Source organism: Pleuronectes platessa, chromosome 4 (assembly GCF_947347685.1).
Source record: "Pleuronectes platessa chromosome 4, fPlePla1.1, whole genome shotgun sequence".
NCBI lineage: Eukaryota > Metazoa > Chordata > Actinopteri > Pleuronectiformes > Pleuronectidae > Pleuronectes > Pleuronectes platessa.
Window position 1 is genome coordinate 21,799,100 of NC_070629.1, and position 21,561 is coordinate 21,820,660.

At 45.6% G+C, this 21,561-nt stretch overlaps 1 protein-coding gene across 1 annotated transcript in view; it reads right to left on the minus strand.

Moving 5' to 3' along the window:
- ptch1 (patched 1) overlaps positions 1 to 21,561 on the minus strand; it is a 48,982-nt gene that overhangs the window by 17,517 nt on the left and 9,904 nt on the right. The window contains exons 3-15 of the mRNA XM_053421669.1: positions 14,316 to 14,505; positions 13,829 to 13,898; positions 13,638 to 13,729; positions 12,002 to 12,200; positions 11,747 to 11,868; positions 9,311 to 9,458; positions 7,739 to 7,870; positions 7,432 to 7,587; positions 6,996 to 7,094; positions 5,939 to 6,064; positions 2,937 to 3,055; positions 1,699 to 2,362; positions 690 to 999 (exon numbers count right to left, since the gene is read on the minus strand). Coding sequence (XP_053277644.1) covers positions 690 to 999; positions 1,699 to 2,362; positions 2,937 to 3,055; positions 5,939 to 6,064; positions 6,996 to 7,094; positions 7,432 to 7,587; positions 7,739 to 7,870; positions 9,311 to 9,458; positions 11,747 to 11,868; positions 12,002 to 12,200; positions 13,638 to 13,729; positions 13,829 to 13,898; positions 14,316 to 14,505 — 2,427 coding nt within the window. The remainder of the gene's footprint in view (positions 1 to 689; positions 1,000 to 1,698; positions 2,363 to 2,936; positions 3,056 to 5,938; positions 6,065 to 6,995; positions 7,095 to 7,431; positions 7,588 to 7,738; positions 7,871 to 9,310; positions 9,459 to 11,746; positions 11,869 to 12,001; positions 12,201 to 13,637; positions 13,730 to 13,828; positions 13,899 to 14,315; positions 14,506 to 21,561) is intronic.

Below are 21,561 nucleotides of genomic sequence, written 5' to 3' on the forward strand. Positions count from 1 at the left end.
ATCCACTTCAAAATTTTATTGATTCATCCTTAGGTCAGGCCGCACCACTTCACAACATTTCATTGGAAATAGTTTGGTAGTTTTTGTGTAATCCTGCAAACTAACACATGGACAAACATGGCCTCCTTGTTGAAAGTAGCCAGCACAAACAGTAGTATCTGGTGTATTTCAGTGCCAGCGTGCAATCCCAGCATCAACTGCAACCATCTCCGCTGCCAAAGGCCCTCGCACACTCCATATTGCCAAAGCCTAAGTATAAAAACATGGCCTCCCACCCTGTCCTCCTCCATCAAGCCCTCTCATGGAAGACACAAGTGATTTTAATCAGCTACTGTCAGTGTCCATTTTGCAATCCCACCTACTTCTGAACCACTGCCCAACATCTTGTTTCTTGCAGATTCATGTCAAAACACTGAAGGAAATTATGATCTCAAAACTTTTTCACGAGGATAAGTTAAAGTAAATTATTTCCATGCCTGAACGATCCTGAATAGCGGCACCGAACGAGGAATTAATAACAAAAGCACCTCTGACGTCAGAATCTGGGAAACATTCAAATGATCTAACACAGTGTCTGAATCCTGTGGCTGCATCTGACTCACTTTATCGTCGATAACAGACAATGGGTTTTGTGATCAAGTCCAATTTTAAATCTGTGCTTGCTCATCATACATCAAGTAGAATTTCACCTTGCAGCCAGTCCCTGAAGTAGTGAAGCCACATGCGCGGCAGCTGCCCGTTGTCCTCCTTCAGCACGTAGCGGACGGTGAGGAACCTCCGGTGGAGCTGGTGCATCAGCGGCTGGATCTTGGCGTACTCGGCCCGCTGCGTCACCACGTACATGTTGTAGAAGGAGAAGAACTTGAACTGGGCGCCGATGAAGTCGTACTCGCTGGTCTCCCTGGGCACGATGTCCGTCAGCTCCAGGCCGTCCTTCACCTGGGTGGTCCCGTACAAGCTGACGACCAGCAGGCAGAGAAAGAGCACGATCACCACCACCTGGAGAAAGAGGGATGAGAGTGAGGATTGATCGATGATGGCAGGGCATCTTTCGAACTTTAGACCACGCAAAGACATGGATGCATTCTCTCTTTGAGCACTGGAGGAATTTCTCAAAAAACCTGGCCAAACGAAGGAGGTGCACCTTTGAAATATTAAACGCAAGTCATTTAAACTGTCTATTTGTTTATAAACTGTCTGATAACCACTTCTGTTTGTTGCCTCACGTCATCACCATGATATCAGCCCCCCCCCCCAAAAAAATAAGAAAATAAGACCCAGGCTGTAAAAAGAAAATGTTTTCCTTAACTCATTCACAGTAATGGGGAGTATTGGATTAAGGCATCAGAGGAGTGCAGGAAGCAATTTGGATAAATGGAGAAACATATGACAGGGAGATGAAAAGAACCAAGGTTTTTTAATAAAGTCAAGCACAGGCCACCACATGACTTCAGTTCTGGAAGACCTTGAGAGGACTGGCCACCCACTAAAATGAGGTCAGAGTGTGTGTGTGTGTGTGTGTGTGTGTGTGTGACTCAGATAGGACATGACCACAACTTCAAGCAGAGATTTACTCCTGCTCTGCTGACAAACCCTCCTGTTCACATTATCACCACAGTGAGTCAGCACGAACCCACTCACACAGAAGCTCGTTCTCCATGTCTCTCTTCTACTCACACACACGGACACTGGACTCACCTTGGTGGTGGGCTGCAGGAGAAACGGGGCATAGTGCTTCTCAGCAAAAGAAGCCAGGGTCCAGCGGGAGCAGCGAGGCTCCAGGCAGCGCAGGCCCAGCGAGGCTTCTCCAAACTGGGACAGCAGGTTCCGTGTGGAGCTGTTGTTCTCCGGGCTCTGACCCGCCGACGGGGCCGCATCGCACTGAGGGAGCGAGCTAGCTGTCGGGGCTGCAGGAGGAGGGGCGGGGTGGTGGTGGGGAAAGGTGGCGGGACCTCTGGACCCACCATTGCTCCGGCTCCCGCTATTGTTGTTGTTGAGATTGCTGCCGCTGCTCCTGTTGGCGTTGGCGTTGCTGCAGTAATAGTCACTTGGGTTGCTCCGGGTCTGAGCCGTATTGATGGGCTGAACGGAGATCTGGGAAGTGGGCTCGGCTGTGGTGTAGAAGACCTGAGTTCGGGGGTCATACTCTGTCCTGAGCTGCACTGTGGACTGCATGGTGATTTCAGTCTGCTGGGCAAAGCCATGGCTGCTGTAGGAGGGAGGAGGGCTACTGTAGCTCGGGGGAGGAGTGCGATATGTGGGAGGTGGGGTGCGATAGGACGGGGGAGGGCTGTAGCGACTCCCGTCCGCCCCATCCAGGTACGCCTGAGGCTCGATCTGGATCACACGATTGGCCCCTGGGCTGCAGAGATAAAGACAGGGGAGAAGTGTCAGAGCGGGGACTGTCAGAACTTATAGGGAGACTAAACAGGCGGGACATAAAGAACATAGGTCGGCAGATTTTGTGAAATTCTTCAGAACTCTCAATCTTATAGTATTCTCGAGAAGTTTAAAGAGGTTAAATTTGTTTTTCTTTTAAATCTCTGTTATTGTGACTCTTCTTCTCTCTGCCAGCAGCATGAAATATAGAGCAGAGACCCGACAAGGGAATTTAATAGTGTGTGTGCACATCTGTACAGCCGCCGTGCCAGTGAGCAAGCCCGGACTGGCAGGCAGACTGGTGGAGTTTAATAAAGACTGTGACAGATAGACAGACAAGTTCGTTTCAGAGCAGCCAGACAGAAACAGACAACTTAAGCAGTAATTAGGGTTTGACTGAGACGGATTAAGGTGAATATATCGCACAGATAACCGTGTTATCCGATGTTAGATCAGAGATCAGAAGAAAAACATGAGACGGGTGAATGAATGAGCAGAGAACGCAATCACTTTCATTAGGAATGAAAAGAAGAAGACGTGTTGGTGTGTGTGCACACCTGTAGAAGCAGCAGAAGATGTCGAAGCGTCGCTCCTCTCGACGGTAGAGGTCCATGCTGAGGATGGCGGGAAAGATGAGCAGCACCATGGCAAAGTTAAACACCACAACCACTGCAGCCTGCGAGAGAAACAGAAGGGAAATCAGTTTGATGGAAAAACCTGCTAATAGCAAAGAGAGGGATTGGGCTGTTGATGTAGGCGTCTTTATATGATGGGAAAATAATGGAGGAGACAGAGTAGGTGACACGATCTGGAGAAAAGTCTGGTGGGACAAAGTCTAAAGAAGGTGGGGCTTTAAAAAGGTGGCTATATTAGAATTAAACACATATGTTTTTCTACACAAAACCTCAAATCATGGGGTAAAAATCGAATGTAATGCACTGAAAAGCATTTCTCCACTAATGTTGCTGCATCTCCGTCAATGTAAACGTTGTTGTCCTTTAACGTGAACACTGGAAAACCCTTAAAAGTACCTTAAAACAACACAATCTGAATAAACTGGCTTCAAGGAAAAAATGCCTTTCAACACATTTTCAATTCCTTTCGAGGCAAAAACGGAGTGAGTAGGGAAAAGCAAGGCATCTGTGTGTGTATGTGTGTGCGTGTGTGTGTGTGTGTGTGTGTATGTGTGTGTATGTGTGTGTATGTGTGTGTATGTGTGTGTGTGTGTGTGTGTGTGTGTGTGTGTGTGTGTGTGTGTGTGTGTGTGTGTGTGTGTGTGTGTGTGTGTGTAATAGAAGCCAGTACAGTGTTGTGGTTAAGTATTTGAAGGTGGTGCAGTGGAGCAGGGGATGGGGGTTGGGGTTAGGTTGGGGCTCTTCCCAGAGTACAATCTGGATCTTGCGTGGTTGCCAGACCACTACACACACACACACACACACACACACACATTCATTCACAGACACACACACATACGTGCCAGACCACCCAAGGAGCCAGAGGCCCGCGGGGCCTGAGGTGATGAGCAGGCGTTGTGGCTGTACAGACAACACACACCCCTTACGTACACACACACACACACACAGAAAAAAAGTATCTGCTGCCAGCTTTACAAAAAACGGTACAGTCTCCTACTTAAACCACACCTAAACACCAACCAGACACACACACTCACACACACATCCTCGCCCTCCCTCATTCCACAGCTCGCTATTCAGTCAACAAGAGAAATAATGTGAGAGAAAAGAGGTCAAGTTGGAAAAAAGCTTTGTAAGTAGAGGAGAACAATTAATTCTCAATTGGCCCACTAACGTCCAGACAGATACAGTATGACTCCACTCACTCACACACACACACACACACACACACACACACACAGAGCGACCGCAAGCTGACCCCAGAGCAGGAGATTTATCATCACATCTGTCCTCCACGCATGAATGTGTGTGTTCCTGTGTGTGTTTTTCGTGTTGTTATCTGGACAAGATTCCTTTTTTTTCTTTTGCTGATGGAACGAAGAAAACGAGGGACATGACTGAGGCAGGAGTCAGAGAGAGAGGGAGGTAGGGAGAGAGAGAGAGAGAGAGAGAGAGAGAGAGAGAGTCGACAACAGGAAGTTTTTAATGGTGATAAAGAGACACACACACACACACTAACACACATCTCAGCGTTGATACAAGGCTGACAGATGAACAACGCTGGTTGATGTGTGTGTGTGTTTGTGTGTATGTGTGTGTCTGTGTGTGTGTGTGTTCCATAATAAAAGATGGGTATCAGCATGATCTTCTACCTCACCGCGAGTCTGCCCTCCCTCCATCAGTCACAAAACCACAAGTGCAAAGTATGCATGCTATGCGTGTGTGTTGTGCATGTGTGTGTGTGTGTGTGTGTGTGTGAAAAACCAGGCTGCGTGGATTAGACCCATGGGGTAAATGGATCATGTTTGACAGACTTGCGGTACTAAAGCCATCTATCCACACATGCTAATATTGTACTCAGTGAGGCGTCATCTTGCCACGCTGTATGTGTGCCTGTGTGTGTGTGTGTGTGAGAGGATAGAGTGATATCATTTTGCACATCTACCAAAGTATATACAGTACTTAAAGTACAATCAATCACTTACGCAACAGCAAAGAATTTAAAGTATTAATAAGTATTTATTTCCATACCTCCCTTCAATGTAATGGCAACCCCTTCCCTGAGTAAAGAATCTACAGACATATCCCAATTGGCCTAAACCCAACCATATAAATCCAACACAGACCCAATCACCACGCTAATTGCTCATCCAGCGTTTATCCTTTATGTTGATGTGTAAAACTCTGTAGAGTGTGAGTCAGTGGGACAGAGTGAGCGTTTGAATGCATCAAATGGGTTAATGTTGGAGGCATTGTGTCAGACTGACAGACGTCTCACTCTGTCCCAGTTTTCACTGTTCTGGTGACGTCTAAAATTACTGACAGATGTGAGCAAAGTCAAAGCTACCCTCTGGATCCCCCCCACCTTCACACACACACACACACATACACACACAAACGCAAGCACACACACACACAAACGCACAAACACAAGTTTGACCATTGCTTTTCAAACCTCCCACACAGATACTACAACTCTCCAAACTCACACATACATATGTGAGTGAGGATATGGAAGCGCGCGCGCGCGCACACACACACACACACACACACACACACACACACACACACACACTCAGAGGGATTCAGTTACATGGACCTCAGCCACAATCTGGACAGACACCGGGCCCACCACTAAACAGCCTCCAAAAAACGGAGAGGGAGGGAGAGGGCTGGAGGGATTTAACAAAGCACACACTCCTCCCCACACACACATGCACACACACACACAAACGCACACTTACAGTTTGATGAATGAAATCAATAAAACTACGGTCTGGAGAAATCTGGAGCCAATGAGGACTGGAACAGGACTATTAGTATGAGGAAGAGAGGCCCCACACAGCTGAACCCACTCACACATACATGTACACACACTTCAAACACACACAAACACACATGGTCGCTGACTACCGGGCATATACCTGCAGAGAAAAGGCTCGGAGCGCCGGGATGGGGATGAGGGCTGCCATGAAGAATGCTGTGACGTTACTGATGGAGGTGAGGGCCACGCTGGCCCCGGTCCTCTTCAGACACTCCCCCGTACGGTCCTGCAGGAGACACAGAGGGAGACACATGAAAGCAAATCCAAGAAACTCTGCTCTTTTGATCAGAGTTACGCCGAGGGCAAAACATGTAGCACTTAACATTATGTCCAATTATCATAATACTGATATGACTGACAGTGATTGCAATGTTTCTTGACGCCCTGAAGGACTTGGATTATCTTCCTGCGCCTGTCTACAAGAGTGTGAAGAGGGGAGGAAAGGAAGAGACAGTAAAATGACCTGCCGCCTTTGGAAATAAATCAATTTTGGTGAATTAATAGTGGCTGAACAAGTCGTTTTATCTATTTCTGACGATAAATTGTAGCGATAAGTGTGCACACACCCCTGAGAGGTTTGGCGGTGACTGTATGAAGATTTAGGACGTGCAGGACCACACAGGCAGTGTTTGCAGGGGTGTGCATCTTAGTGTGTGTGTGCGAGTGTGCGTCAGACAGGAGAGATCAGGTTCAGCTCTGTTTAGTTTTCATCTCAGCCACACAAAGGAAGCTGGGGGGATGAGGGAGACGAGGGCAGGAAGGGGGAGGGAAGCTGGGGAAAACAAAAACAAGCAAATACATGCCTGTGTTTTCCCCCTCTGGAGATGAAATGTTAACCCCGCACAAAACACACACACACTCACACGGTTGCACTTTATTTGCGTTATTGTGTCATTTTAATTAGTTGCGTTTAACTCATCGAAAATCCAAAAATACTTGATTAACTGGAATGGTTGCTGTTCCGTTTTCAGAAAAAGGAATAATTTCAGGGGATTAGATACATTTTTGTGTGTGTGTGGGGCGCCTGTGAGTTGTTTGATGCTACATCACAGGCACAGACAGGTTTTCACACATTCCTCTATGGAGGAGATAAGATAGCAGAGGGGCAGGAACATGATGAGTAGGAGGGGGCGAGTGTGTGTGGGTGTTTGTCTCACCTCGAACGGGATCCTCTTGTTCTGCCCGGTCTCACTGAAGGCGTGAGCGAGGAGGAAGACGTCGTCCACTCCTACTCCCAGAGCCAAGAAGGGCAGCACCTGTAGCGCACACGCACAAACACACACAAACTGCATGAGCACGCCGCAAAGAGTAACTTTGTTTTTGGATTATAACACCATTAATCACCACTGAAAAAATATGCAGATCCTGTGAATTTGTGCGTTCATGTGATGTCTTAGTCATCGGAAAAATGTGTTCTCAACTGGGAAAACAACTTTGCTGGTTTTAATTTCTACTCCCTTGTATTTGCACTTGTAAAACACTTTGAAAAGTTCTATACAAATAAAAGGAATTCAGAATTATTATTTCACTGTGAATCATCAGTCGGTCTTGATTTAGGCGAACTCCCTGTCCAGTGGCGTGCTTGTGCTTTACCTGCGTGGTCGCAGCATTGAAGGAGATGCCGAGGAGAGAGCAGAGGCCGAGGCCCGCTGCCACCGACAGTGTCACCAGCAGGACGCCCGCCAGCCCCACGGCGCCCTGAGACTTGGCACAGTCCCACCGCAGCATGGTCAGACACGCATAGGCCAGCTGAACACCAACAGCAAATGTAGAATTGTTTGTTAATCAACATGTGTGTTTAGATCATGTATAAAGCACCTTCCTTCCATCTTTCATTTGATGACTTGCATTTCTCAGATATAACGGAGATAAGCAGAACAACATTTTTCTCCAGTCTCACCATCAGCAGGTATCCACTGGCCACGCGGATGACACTAATGTCAGAGAAGGACTTGAGAATATCTTCCAGAGTGGTTGAGGTGAAGGACAAGACCTTCTGAGACGAATTTGCTGCCACACTCTGCAGCACCGCCTGGAGACCGAGACAAACAGAAACAGGGATTAAAAAACCTTTGGAATGCAATAAAAGGACAAAGATGAACACGTTCATTATAAATAGTTAAAATACATCCTACAAGAATGTAAATTTGTCTTGAGAGCGCCTTTACTCAGCAGCAGCTCGGGTGAAAGCTCAAATTCCGGATTCCCAGTCTTAAATATTAAAGATGTTCTGATATCGATTCTGATACCTGGACTTCTACGAGGTGTTTAACAGTTGTATGTTACCAACACACAATCGTACACAATCTTTTCAAAGTCCTGATACTTTGATCATGTGATATTAATGACACAAACTATTAAGTATTACGTTATTTCTGAAACCTATACAATGTATAAGAGAGCTTTGAAAAGCGCTTTCTAAATATGATGTATTATGAAGTATTATGACTTCATTCTGCTGATATTACAACTTTATTTTGAAATCAAAACTTTTTTTTCAACAGGGCCCTAACACTCCGCCGTACATAACCGACCCTTGCAGCTATCTGATTTCTGGTAAAGTGCGTTGAATCTGTTGAGTTGATATGTTGTGGGCGGTTTATCTACACAGAACCATGGCCCATCTTCTCTCTCTCTCTCTCTCCCTCTCCCTTTCTCTCTCTCTCTTGCACTATCTGGGGGCAGACAGATGGCTTCCACATTGAACTGTAGTAACTGCTCAGTGGGGAGCAAAGCTGGCTGACACACATTAGATAACACACACTACATCACACACACACACACCCATGTAAGTATGTGTCAATCACAGATATGCAAGCAGATAATATTGCAGACACGCCAAATCTTTCATAACACACACACGCACACACACTTTGAAATCTTTTACTTCTTTACTTCTACTGCCATTGATAAAAAACACTGTGTCTGAACCATCACAACTCTTTTCTATCAGCGACTCATGGGCCCCAAGATAAATGGTGCACACACACGCATTTGTATTCACACACACACACACACACACACACACAAGGTCACACCATGTCGAACAGAGGTTGGGGCCCTCAAAACAAAGACCAGATGATGTCACACGTGAGCCACCAATGGGGCCACAGCTGGGAAAGCGATTGTGTGTGAACTTTTGAGCGCGTTTGCATGTGCGTCTGTATGCGAGTACGAGAAAGAGAGAGAGAGAGAGAGGGATATCCAGCTCTCCGTTAATGTATTCCAGACATGCTCTCCATGTTGCTCTGTCGCTCCTCTCTACCGAGCAGTGAGAGAGAGAGGCTTCAGCCCTTTACCACACACCAGCAGTGGTTCTAGTATCTATCAGGGGCCCAGGCTTTGGATGGGGCCTTTACATGTTCACCTGTATCCGGCCAGTGATTTACAGCGTTGTTGTACAGGACTTGGGGCAGACTTCTTCCCCCCCCCCCCCCCCCTTTCCTTTCTCTTTCTTTGTTGGCCCCCTCACCTCAGAGTATCTCCGCTGCCAGGCTTCCAATATGGCTGCTGCCTTCTCCTCGTTCCAGTTGATGTGGGAAACATCATCGTAGCCGCGAAAGTGCTCGAACATCTGCTTGGGAGTCATCAGCTGGAACATGGTCTGCAAGGCCTGGGCACTGGGAAGGCGGGAAAAGGGGAGGAAAAAGAGGGAGAACAAAAAAAAAAGAGTATAAGATGGGGTGCAGGACAACATCAACTTTACTTGGGAGCGTCCATGAGGAACACCAAACCAACAGGGGGATGAGAGAAGCAGAGAGGAATGAAATAACACCAGAATATTAATCTTCCACGAAGACCAGAAACTAAAAATGGAGTTTAATTTCGAAACCAGAGGTCCCAGAACAGAGAGGGCTCTAATTTAACCAAGAAGGGAAAACGAAATTCATCAAAACCACAGCATCTGGAGCCCATTGGAGAACAGTCATCATAACCAGTGGTGTGTTAAGACCACCTGCTGCTTAAGCATAATATTGTTCCATCTGATTTGAATGTTGGGCCCTGGATAAATTTGCCCATAGCGGTGAAACTTGCTCCATTTGCCAGACACTGCGCAGCAGAAATATCCACATGTTAAATAGATTTAAAATATTCATAATAAGGCAACAAATAATAAGCCTTGTTGTGGCTGATTGCGGTACACATTTTTTATTTTTCAAATTCTTGTTTTAAACAACCAATAATCGAAAAACCAATGCAGAAGCAATATCACACGCCTTTCTACAATTAAATATTTGCTGGCATCTTCTACATGTACTGTACATGTGCTCTTTTTGATCTTGATATATATTTGTATTTTGCCAGTTTTACCCACTGTTCCCTGCTGTGGATTTTCCTGACATTGTCCTGCTGTATTCTCACAGGGGCAGATTTTTGGGCCATTCTAAAAAGGGAGCTGGTTCTAGTTGTAGCTCAAGAAAATGTTCAGCCCCTCCAGCAAATGTTAGGCTAATGTCTGGACTTCATTGCATATCTGAAAGCAGCTTTCTTGTCTGTTATTAATAACATTAGTGATATTAGCCAGAGTAAATTGCACAGAGACGTGGAGCTTACTTTTCCTTACTCACCTTTATTACCCAGGTATATCCACACAAGGGAATGTACTGACAAAAGAAGATTACTGACTGAAATTGATAGCGACATAGGAATGAGCCAGTATATGAGCCTATAATAAGAATCCTATTCTGATCTGTGAGGTTCCAGATTGTGTCCCGACAAAATTTTTCTGAGGGTCATGGTTATTGAGTGCAGTGAGGAATTCACAGCCTCCGTGTGCCAATTAGGACGCCATTAAAGCAACGCAACTGATAAGTCATTAACTAATGACTCTGGACAGTGAGGGCAGCTGAAGAACAGTGGTTAAGTCAGTCTACCTATTTTCCAATCATCAAATTTTACGAACCACAGACGCAGACGTTAGCTGCTCGTTCTCTTTATGAATGTAATCTCTGTAATATTGTGATAATCACGGTAATGTTTCCAGTTAGTAAACAAGATGGAGAAATTTAGTGCCAGCAGTAACAGCCCGATGGACGGAGCCACTAAACCACACACACACACGCACACGCACACACGCACACGCGCACGCGCACGCGCACGCGCACACGCACACGCACACGCACACGCACACACACACACACACACACACACACACACACACACACACACACACACACGCAGGCAGGCAGGCACGCACAGACACCCTAATGACCCAACCTTGCCAGGAAAAAACACGACCACAAAACAAACAACGCACCCCACTGTACTCTGTGTGTGTGTAATTATGTGTATGTGTGTGCACATGTATGTGTATGTGTGCAACATTAACTGCATTTTAACATGAAATAAATGGTCCTTCACCAAAATAATGAATAATTTGAGCAGCTTTCCTCCGTTAAAGGAAACCTCCTATTACTTAATAACGTGTATATTTACACATATGTACATAAAGCCCACGTAAAATACATTAACTGACTGAATGAAGGTGTTCTGCATGGAGGATATAGAGGTAACTGCACAAGTAAACCTGAGTATACTACATGACCATAGGTAAACCATATAATCTTAAAGCTTTGTCTTTGTGGTTATGCTAGAATTAAGATCATGTACCAAAATCACTGTATATTTGGACAACTAGGCAGGCAATAGATCACTCTTGGCATGTGTGTGTGTGTGTGTGTGTCTGTGTGTGTGTGTGTGTGTGTGTATGAGTGGGCACTGTCCAAGCAGCGCAGCCAAAGCTGAGCAGTAACAGCTGGAGCTCTAAGATTTCACTGGAATCTGCTAATGACTGCAAGATTTACAGCACACGGCGCACACGCATGCATGCATGTGCAGTTTCGGAGAGCATGAAAGAAGAAAAAAAAACACACACACAGACACAAACGTGAAAGCGTGGGTATGTTACCTGAGCAGGGGTCCACTGCCGTTCTTGGTGGTCCCTCCCACGATCAGTTCCTCCTGCCAGTGCATGTACTTCCTGGACAGACCATGGCAGCCGCCGTTCAGGGCCCGCGCCACATCGAACGGCTGGAGCCATAAACGCAGCGTGCGAGAAAATACTGTCAGCACCGGACCATGTTTTGTTTCACTTACACATTAATGTTTCATATTCACACACCGGGATTCCCAGCTAAAAGCTTGAGCGTGCATGTGTCCCTACCTTAGTTGAGTTCTTGTTGGGCGCGGTGAGGGGGCAGTCGGGGTCAGCAGGGTTCAGACAGGGTCTATCCATGTAGCCGTGTCCAACGTCTGCCTTTTCCAACATGTCCTCAAAGGCTTCCACGGCGATATCGGTCCCTCGCAGTTCCTCAAGGAAGTCTTTAGGGTCCAAGTTGGTCCACTGAAGAGGGTCTTTACCTCTGCACAGGTCAAAGTCAACAGGAGGAAAGTTTAACCATGACTCCAAGGATGTGTATTTGTACTTTTAGCTACCACTCATCCTACTGGTAATAATATTGTACTCACACAGTTACTTCAGCTATTTTTGAAGAGAAAATCCAGCTGAACTGATCAAACTATTGCTCAAGATGTCCATTTTAAACATGTATTGCGCAACAACTACATCATTCAGCTTATAATAGAAATGACATTTTCACACCATTTCACTACTACTTTAGATCAACTGGTTTGTTAAGTTGACGTAACTTTGATGTTTAGTTGACGCGTTTCATAGATTGTTTATTTGGTTTCTGTGTTGTTTGTTACCCGCTTGTTTCACATGATAATGGTTTTATAAGCAGAGACAGACAGTGAGAGGACATAATGTGTTGAAGGGTCGGTTGCATTTATTAACCCACATTCCCCCCCGGATTTTCCCTCCAGTCAAATTTGGGAGAGCAGAAAATAATCTCTTTCATGCTAGGTGACAAAAACCAATAAACGGAGACCAATTCCCATCATGCAATATGGCACAGTGCTAAATTCCAGCCCTAAACTGGTCGTTGTCCCTCTATGCTCTCTCTGCCTCACACATTCCAATCTCTCTTTCTCTGAATCTCTCTCTCTCTGTGTCATTCAGACTACATTGTATGTGCTTAACCAGGCTTGGGTTATTATTCCCAGCCTCCCAACCAGAACCTAGTAAAAACCTTATCTTCCATCCGAGACCATCACGGGCAACACTCACACACACTCACAGGTATATCCACATACTCTAACGACGGTTACCCGAGCTGATGCATTTTAAACATCAAAATAACATGAGTGTGCAGTGATGGCGATGTCACACACACACACACACACACACACATGCAGAGGTACAGGTCTGCTGAGTATTACTGTAGCAGCAGGCCATTAGCAACAGAAGGGTCAGACAATGATGTGAGGCCCAGGGCTGGAGAGGAACTATCACCAGCGATACGCATGCCAGCAACCACTACAATAGAGCCTTCAGAGGGGACGAGTTCAGGACACACACACACACACACACACACACACAAACTTGTTCCTCTGTGGTGTCTCTCTGGATGGGTTGAGCGTGTTTGGGCAGCCTCTACTAAAGGGGTAAAATCAAGCCTTAGAGGTCCGGCTCTCCTGCTTCTCTCAATGTGGACATACCGACACGTTACCATATACAGTCTCTTCCATAACCAGCACACGTGAGCTCAGTGTTTAAGATCCTTTTGGCCCTAAACTCTCAGTGAGGAAAGACCTTTTTAAAGGCATTTCATCATTGGACTTAATGCTTGAAAGAAATTTGGTCAATTGAATGATATGCTGTATTGGTATGTTGTGATAGCGCGGACATATCACAAAATAAAGATTTTATATTGTAGAAAGGTGTTTTGCCGACTTACTGGAGATAGAGCATTCCAGAGTGGAGCTTGGCTCCCTCCCAGAAACAGTCCAGAGGGGTGATGATGAGGCAGGGATGTAGCTTTTCTATGAACTAATTGGATCAACAAAAGAGACACACATTAATGGATATGGAAAAAGAGAAGTTTGAAAAGTGCAGGGAGTAAAAGTCCTGAATCGAAATGAATCTTACCAGATCCATAAAAGGAATTTCCGTGACAAGATCTCCTGATTTGTAGCATAAATTTTCTAATTTCCATTGTCTGAAAAGGAGAAGAAGAGATTCTGTTTAGTTTTTGTTCCGTCTACTTTAAGACTCAGAGCCCATCACAACAGAACTTCAATTTTTCTTAATAAAATCTATCATCATAAAGTTCTGAACATGCTAACACACCTGATAGATGTTGTGTGTCAGTGCACATGCAGTGAGTGAGATGGACAACATATCAAAAACAGCTGATAATATAATATAATGGAACGAAATATACATAATATTATAAGCTAACCAATGTGGTCTCTCTGACACAGTGTCCACAGAGACTCCTTAATACAAGCTTCAGACATTTGCTGCACGCTTATTTGACTTTCAGACAAATCGGTGATTTCAGACTTGAACTGTCCAGAGCAGGAAAACATGAAGCTTAAATACAAATAAACAAGAAATCCTAAACTCATATCACCTGCTGTAAAGGTAAACATGAACTCTGCTGGCTCGCAGGGCTGACTCCAGGTGCTGCAGGAGCGCCTCCACCGTGAGGACGCTGGCTCCCTCCTCCCGCGGCGTCTGGATCATCAACTGAGGGTTAAACATGGACTCTTCACCGATCTTCTGCCGCGTGTACCTCAGTTCCTGGTTCACACGTCCGCCGACTGGACAAAGAAAACATTTGCACATTTGAACCCTCTGTGCACATATTCAAACACAATCATATTGTGTGTTGTGGAATGTTTTCGTCTTTTAACATATATTTTCAAAATGACGTAAACACATTTTAACATCCGTGTCCCTCTGCATCCAAAAGTTGATTCCACTGCAAGAAGAATCTGAGGACCACAATTTGCATTAACTGCCAGAGGTAATTGGGAAAAACATGCACCAAAGTCTGTCTAAGGATTTAAGTCAAATCAAAACATCATCAAACTATTTTTGGTTTGGTTTAGTTTAGCTTATTTCATATATTTAGGGATGTTAACAGAAGCCGGGGCTACACAGGCTTTCATGGTGGTCCTCAACGTAAAGACAGCACTGATGCAGGAGGGTAGTTGTTCAGGCAGAATCATACTTTCAGAAATCTGTTTAACAAATACAAATGAAAAGTACTTAAGCTTTCTTAACTAATTTGTATAATATATAATGAGAAATAAACACATTATGATGCACCCACACATATCTTTCAGACACTGACGGAAGATTAGACAGCCGTACCACACACATACACACACACACACAAACACACACACACACACACACACACACACACAAGCAGCATTAGGTGCTAAAACATCTGTGACTCGAGACGTGATCCTCTGGATCCAAACCTAAAGACGTCTCAGCCTGGCCACAACACTATCGGACTTGTATCTGACACAGTGGCACGTTGCTCACAGGGAGCTCGTACCAGTGCGATGCCAAACATCCCAGCCCCTCTGAATCCAGACATGTAACATCACTTCAACAAATCCACATTTCACAGAATCAGCTCAACGGTTCGACTCAAATTTGCTAACAAGTCCGCAGCTCCAGACCACATTGACTGCATGTGTGTGTGACTGTGTATGTGTGTGTGTGTGATAAAGAGAGAGAGGCTCCCTTCCAGGCTTCGCTCCCAGTATCGTGGTGGGACTAAGCCCTGTGCGTGCGCTCTAAGCTCTCAGCTAGTCTGAGCTACAAAAGCAGCCTTTCAGGCCCTTTAGCTGCCCTGCTCCACCCCAGCACAGGGAAGGCAAGTCTGGCAAAGTCTCTGTCGCACACACACACACACACACATACACACACACACACACACACACACGAAAACACACTACAGTCAAGATAGCATGAGCAATACCTCAAACATTCAGACAAATTAAGGACAACAAAGTGTATAATAACTGTAAAATATTTGATATAATATAAAGAAGTGTGTAATCAGTTTTTTCTTTTGCATGTGTGTGTGTCTGCACCCTTCTATCATCAGCAACTGCACCTTCTTCTTCTTCTTCCTTTACCAGCTCCAAAATGACCAGTGCGATGGCTAACTGTGTGAAAAATCTGTAACATTTTATCACGCCTTAATCCAATTTAACGATTCTGTTCGATTCATGCAACAGCAGGCTCAGATTGTATATTTTTCAGCCCATTGTAAGGGCATTAAAGTTGAACATAAGCATGGCTGTTCTGCTGGGCTGGACCACCCAAGCAGACCAATGGAACGGCAAGGGAGGGGGGCCATGTCTCGGGGCATTAGGAAAACACACTTGATTTCTTTTTTTCTGGACCCAAACAGCATTACCATCTGATCCTGTCTGAAGGCATGTTTATAATACTCATCATTAATAGCAGGCCCGGGCTAACTGGAGCGACATGCTCTCTGCTGCCAGGGCCAGATACACAGCTACATTACACCAGCACTGGCTCCAGAAAGGAGCACGCATGGAACTGATTTAGATCCGACGCACGCTGACAGTGCACTAACAAGCCGGCTCGTCTGGCACACTCAGCGCTCGGAGGCAACGCTCGCCCCGGGGCTCCATGTAATCACAGTGCCGTAGTAGAAACATGGGATCACAGGTAGAGAGAAAGAGGTGCGTCCATTTTTTCAGCACACGTGCGAGGAGATGAGGAAAAGGTCTGATTGAAAAAACGCGGGAGGGCCGTGCTTGTGTTTTCTCTCGGAGTTGCGGGCTGCCACCCAAAGACCTGAAGTGTACAGCGAGCAGCCAGGGAATGGGACAAGTCAAAGGAATGCACTCTCCCTCTACAGGAAACAGCACATTACGGCGTCAGGCCTGGAGAATTCCACACTTCACGAGGTTACAGCGTTTTGGGGTCAACACTCACACAGCCTCGGGGCGAAATTAACACCCCAGCTGGACCGAGAAAATATACGCGAGTGTGTGCGAGTGTGTGCTAGTGTGTGAGAGCGGGGCGGACTCGCGAGCATGTGCGTGAGTGTGTGTGTACACACAGCTGTGTTTCTTCAATGACACATATTCCCATATTCCTTCTCCTAAGAAAACTGGCTGACCCCGGCATGTTGATATCTCGAGGTGTCCCGCTCCAACCTGCACCGCAGTCGCCCCATTCAACAGATTATTTATCTGATTCATCTTTGAGACAAAGCCGGTGTGATGATACCTGAGCTCAGGGAGGAAATTACTCCGATCAAAGGCCAAACATTTTAGAGTTTCACAAAACAAGCTGAATCTTTTATTTTTTTGGGGCCGTGTATACTTTGGAGGTGGATTTTATGATTCTTTTTTGACTCATCATAGACCAACTGAATTATCGGTTCGTTGGGAGAATAATCTGCAGGTTAATCCAAATAGATATGGTTGGTATATGAAGCCCTAAATCAGTTATTTAAGTGATCGTGTAGACAGACTCTGCCTTCTATCAGTAAACTTTATAACACATGCTTTACACTTCAGAGGACTTTTACCTTATTCAATGTTCTTTATTTATATGCATCTATGTGAGCTTGCATCTATGTGTAAATGCAAGCTCAACCTTTTTCAATGATTGGTGGATGGTACAAGCACCGAAGACAAGTGTAAGATGATGAAGAAGTACAAGAAGGAGGAGTAGAAGTATGATAGAAAATGCGTAGAAGTATTAAAAGAAGAACAAGTAGAAGAGGGAGAAGGAGGAGGAGCAGAGCTAAGAGTAGAAGAAGATGTAGAAGTATTTAGAAGAGGAGTAAAGGTTTAAGAAGAAGAAAAAGTAGAAGAGGGTGTAGAAGTAGGAGAACAAGATGAAGGAATTGAAGCGGAGGAAGAAAATGTTTAAGTACAAGAAGAAAAGCAGAAAAGCAGAAGCATAGGAGGGAGATGTAGAAGTAGGAGCTGAGGACGAAGGAGAGAAAGTATTGGAAGAAGTATAACAAGTAGAAGAGGGAGCAGAAGAAGGAGTGGAGGTATAGAGGCGGTGGTCTAGTGGCAGAAACTTGGACTATGGGCAGAGAAGGTCTCTGGTTTGTCTCTGGTTCGACTCCACGGAGAGACAACAAAAGACGAACCTGGATTGATCTGTCCAAAAATCCAAGAGTCTCCCTACCCTGTCTAGTGCCCCTGAGCAAGGCACCTTACTCCCCTAACATCTGCTCCCCGAGCGCCTGTACGCGGCTGCTCACTGCTCTGTGTGTACTGCACAAGATGGGTCAAAAGCAGAGATTAAATTTCCCTACCTGCATGAGTGTGCCTTTGCATGACTGTGCATGTGTTTGGGATGAATAAATGCATCTTAATAATGACAAGTCACAGAGGTGTAAGAAGGAGAAGGAGTTAATAGAGGCGTAGAAGTAGAAGTCGATGACAAAGACCTGGAAGAGGATGAAGAAAATGTAGAAAAAGAAGGAATAGAAGAAGGAATAGAAGTAGAAATAGTCCAAGAAGACATTGAAGTGGGCTTGAAGAAGAAGGCCAATGTGTGTCACTGTATTGGAGCCCTCAGTGTGGGTATTCAGCATGTTGCATAACATTAACCCCTGGTCCCCCCTATTCTCAGAGTGAGGGAGCGGGAGGCGGCGGGGACCCAGGGAGAGAAAGTAGGTTTCTAAGGAACTGACATCACCCCCTTCCCTCCTTTCAATTCTGAACCCCCCTCCCCTTTATACTCTCACTTTCTCTCTTTGGTCTATTCAGTTCTCCACTGTGATTGGCCAGATCATGATGGCAATCAGCCCGGCCTCTCTGTCAAAGCCAGCCTGCCCCCCCCCCGCCCCCCAACTCTCTCTTCTCTTTTCCATGCGATACATAACAGCGCGGCCCCAACCCCCCCCGCACATCTCTTACGCCTGACGACGGAAGCTTCTCGCGCTTTCAAGGAAAACACCGATCCACCGGTGGCCAACAACCCACACACACACACACCTTGCTCCTAACATACAAAAACACACACACCTCCTCTTTGTATGTGTTTCTCTGTCGGATAATATTTAGCACAACATTTGAATTGATGAATAGATATTAAAAATGACTTCCCTCCCTTAAGCATTCCGAGAATCAATTTGAGGCCCATGTGACTTTCACCACTGATAACACAAGCCTCACTTATATTTCGACATTAAAGCAGTTCAAGGGACTGTTGATTCATCGGTGGGGACCTTGTGAAAGCATATGTGAATATACTGTTCAAATGTGCATGTGGCTACACAAAACCTTCACTCTGTGATTATGTGTGTGTGTGTGTATGTGTGTGTGCGTGCGTGTACGCGCAGACAAAAGGATTAGCTGGATTAGGCCCCCTCTCAGCTGGAACCCCTGTGGTGAGGAGGAAGCCCCCCAAAACCAGGTCATCGTTCTGCCACCAAGGTTTACAGCGACTGCCTGTAGCCTATACGCCCCCCCCCCCCCCCCCCCCAATACCTGAACAAGAATGTGTAACATCTACATGAGGATATGATGTGGAGCGAGCTGAAGAGAAGGACATTTGTTTTCCATGTGAGATATACATTATGATTTGAATGTAAAGGGACTTGCATGTGTTAATTTTCATCATAAAGTTGTGGTGTCATCTTAATTCATCAGAAACTTGACTAGAGCTCAGGAGAGTTTATACATCCATCAAGGCCCAACAGTCATCTTAAATTCAATCAAGCTTCACCAACTCCCTAAATACCACCAATATGTTATAGAAAGTGAAAAGAAATTCCTCAATCCGCACCAAAATTGAATGGGTTCTTCCCTGACTCATACCGCATCCTCCCTAGAGGTTTGGTAAAAATCGGATAACAAACCAACCAACAAATAATCAAACAAGGGTGAAAACATGTGTGGGCTGCATTTGAATCTTCTCTCATTCAGTGTCAGTTACAGTTTGTCTTCAGCATATAGAGAATATTCAAATAAAAAACTTAAGACACAGCTACTTATACTTAATTACTAACGTACTATAGATTTGGTTTTTTGTTCTATTTCCTCAGAGGTCTCTAATTAGACTTTGTTTCATCTCGGTTGGTAACTCTGTTCATCTACTCAGGTAGAGATTACCCCACCTCGCTGTTAACATCCTTTCTTTTGTCCCTCGTCTTCTTCTTCATTTACTTCTCAGCTGCCACCGCCAATCACCTGACAGCGCTTTGATCACTGAGAAGAACCCACCTGTTGCCTCCTCTCCCTCCGCCGCTCATCTGCTTCTGCCTCCTACCATCTGCCGTCACTCTGCGTCTGTCCCTCACTCCATCTTTATCTGTGGGATTTTCCTGCCAAGTTAAATATCTGCTGTTCCAAACTGTTGCTACTATGTCTTTAAAGACCCCCTCAAAACTCAGAGGAACTGTCAACGATTCTTAGAACTGATCGTGTGAGGATGCAAAGTGCCTATCTCTTCTAACTGTGATCCAAAGGGTTCAATAACAACTAGGCAACAAAATTCAACCACTTTCAAAATATACACAAGATTCAAGTTAATATCTCAAGACTCTAAACAATATAAATGTTTAAGCCCAACAAATTTGGAAACTTGCTGACAAAAGCCCCAGATCAGAGCCTAGGAGGCATTTGATCAGCAGTCGCCAATCACTATATGAACTCTTCAAAGATTTTCTAGAGGAGCTAAATATCAGGACAAATCGTCTACAACTACAATCAGAGTGCAGGACGGGTTGACCAGACATCGAGTCAGGGAAAGATCTGAGGTATATTACCCCCCTGTCGCCAAACTACCTATCACAAGACAGCAAATCGGGTATTGTGACCTGCACAGTGATTCGATAACTTTAATGGTTGTGTCGTTAAAACTTGTCACGCAAGTGCAAATATGTGACCTCACAATCCACATCCAGTATTCCTCTCTTGTGCTCACTCAAAACCACAAACACTTGTAGGACACTGCAAAGACTGTTCTCCCATTTAGCTTTTTAAAGTTAAGGGTTAGTCACTGCTCGTTTGTCAGATCCACCTTCCGCAAGTGGACCTTGATTCCACATTATTATTCTTTCAATATATAGTTTCTCTGTCGTGGCGGCAGTGGAAAGAGTCCCAGCGATTGAAGTGGTTGTGGGAGCCGCGTGCACTTCAGTTCATGGCGCAATAAGAGTGGTTTCTGAACGCGGGCTCTGCGATGCAGGTGTGCACACAGCCCCAAATACGTGATGAAAGGCCTCACTGAGAGCCGAGACCCTCTCTGACCCACGGCGAGCCCCCTTCACTCTCTGGCTCTGTCTCCCCCTCGCTCTCTCTCCTTTCAGCTCTCAAAGAGGAGGGGGCTGCCACACAGGCGAAGAGTAATACAAGAAAGGTAGATAGTGAGCGACTAAGGAAGGAGAGGGGGAAAAAAGCGAAAGAACTACAGGAAAGAGCGCGAAAGAAATCAGAAGAAGCAGAGAGCATAATTGCTCTGTGGCTGTCTGTCGCTGTGTAGCCGGTTGTCACACTCCGACCCCTGACACAAATGTGACCCCACCCCCACCCTTCCTCTTCAGCCAACCTCACACCCATACCACCAACCCTCAGCCCCCCAGCTCCAGCATTACCATATGTATGGCTCCCCTCGCCCCTGATTATGCTAATCACCTGTCCGGTCCCTGCAGCCCCTAAAATGGGTGTATTTAGCAGTCGGCTGGCTCCCAATGCAGCTTCCCCTGGGCCCGAGGTGTACATTCACACACTCCTCAATGGGCAGATTCTTCCACGTTGCTGCCTTCATTCAGGTCCCACTCAACACCCAAACCCCCACCCTGGAAAAAAAAAAATCCTATTCAACACCAATGGATTCACGGAGCAAGA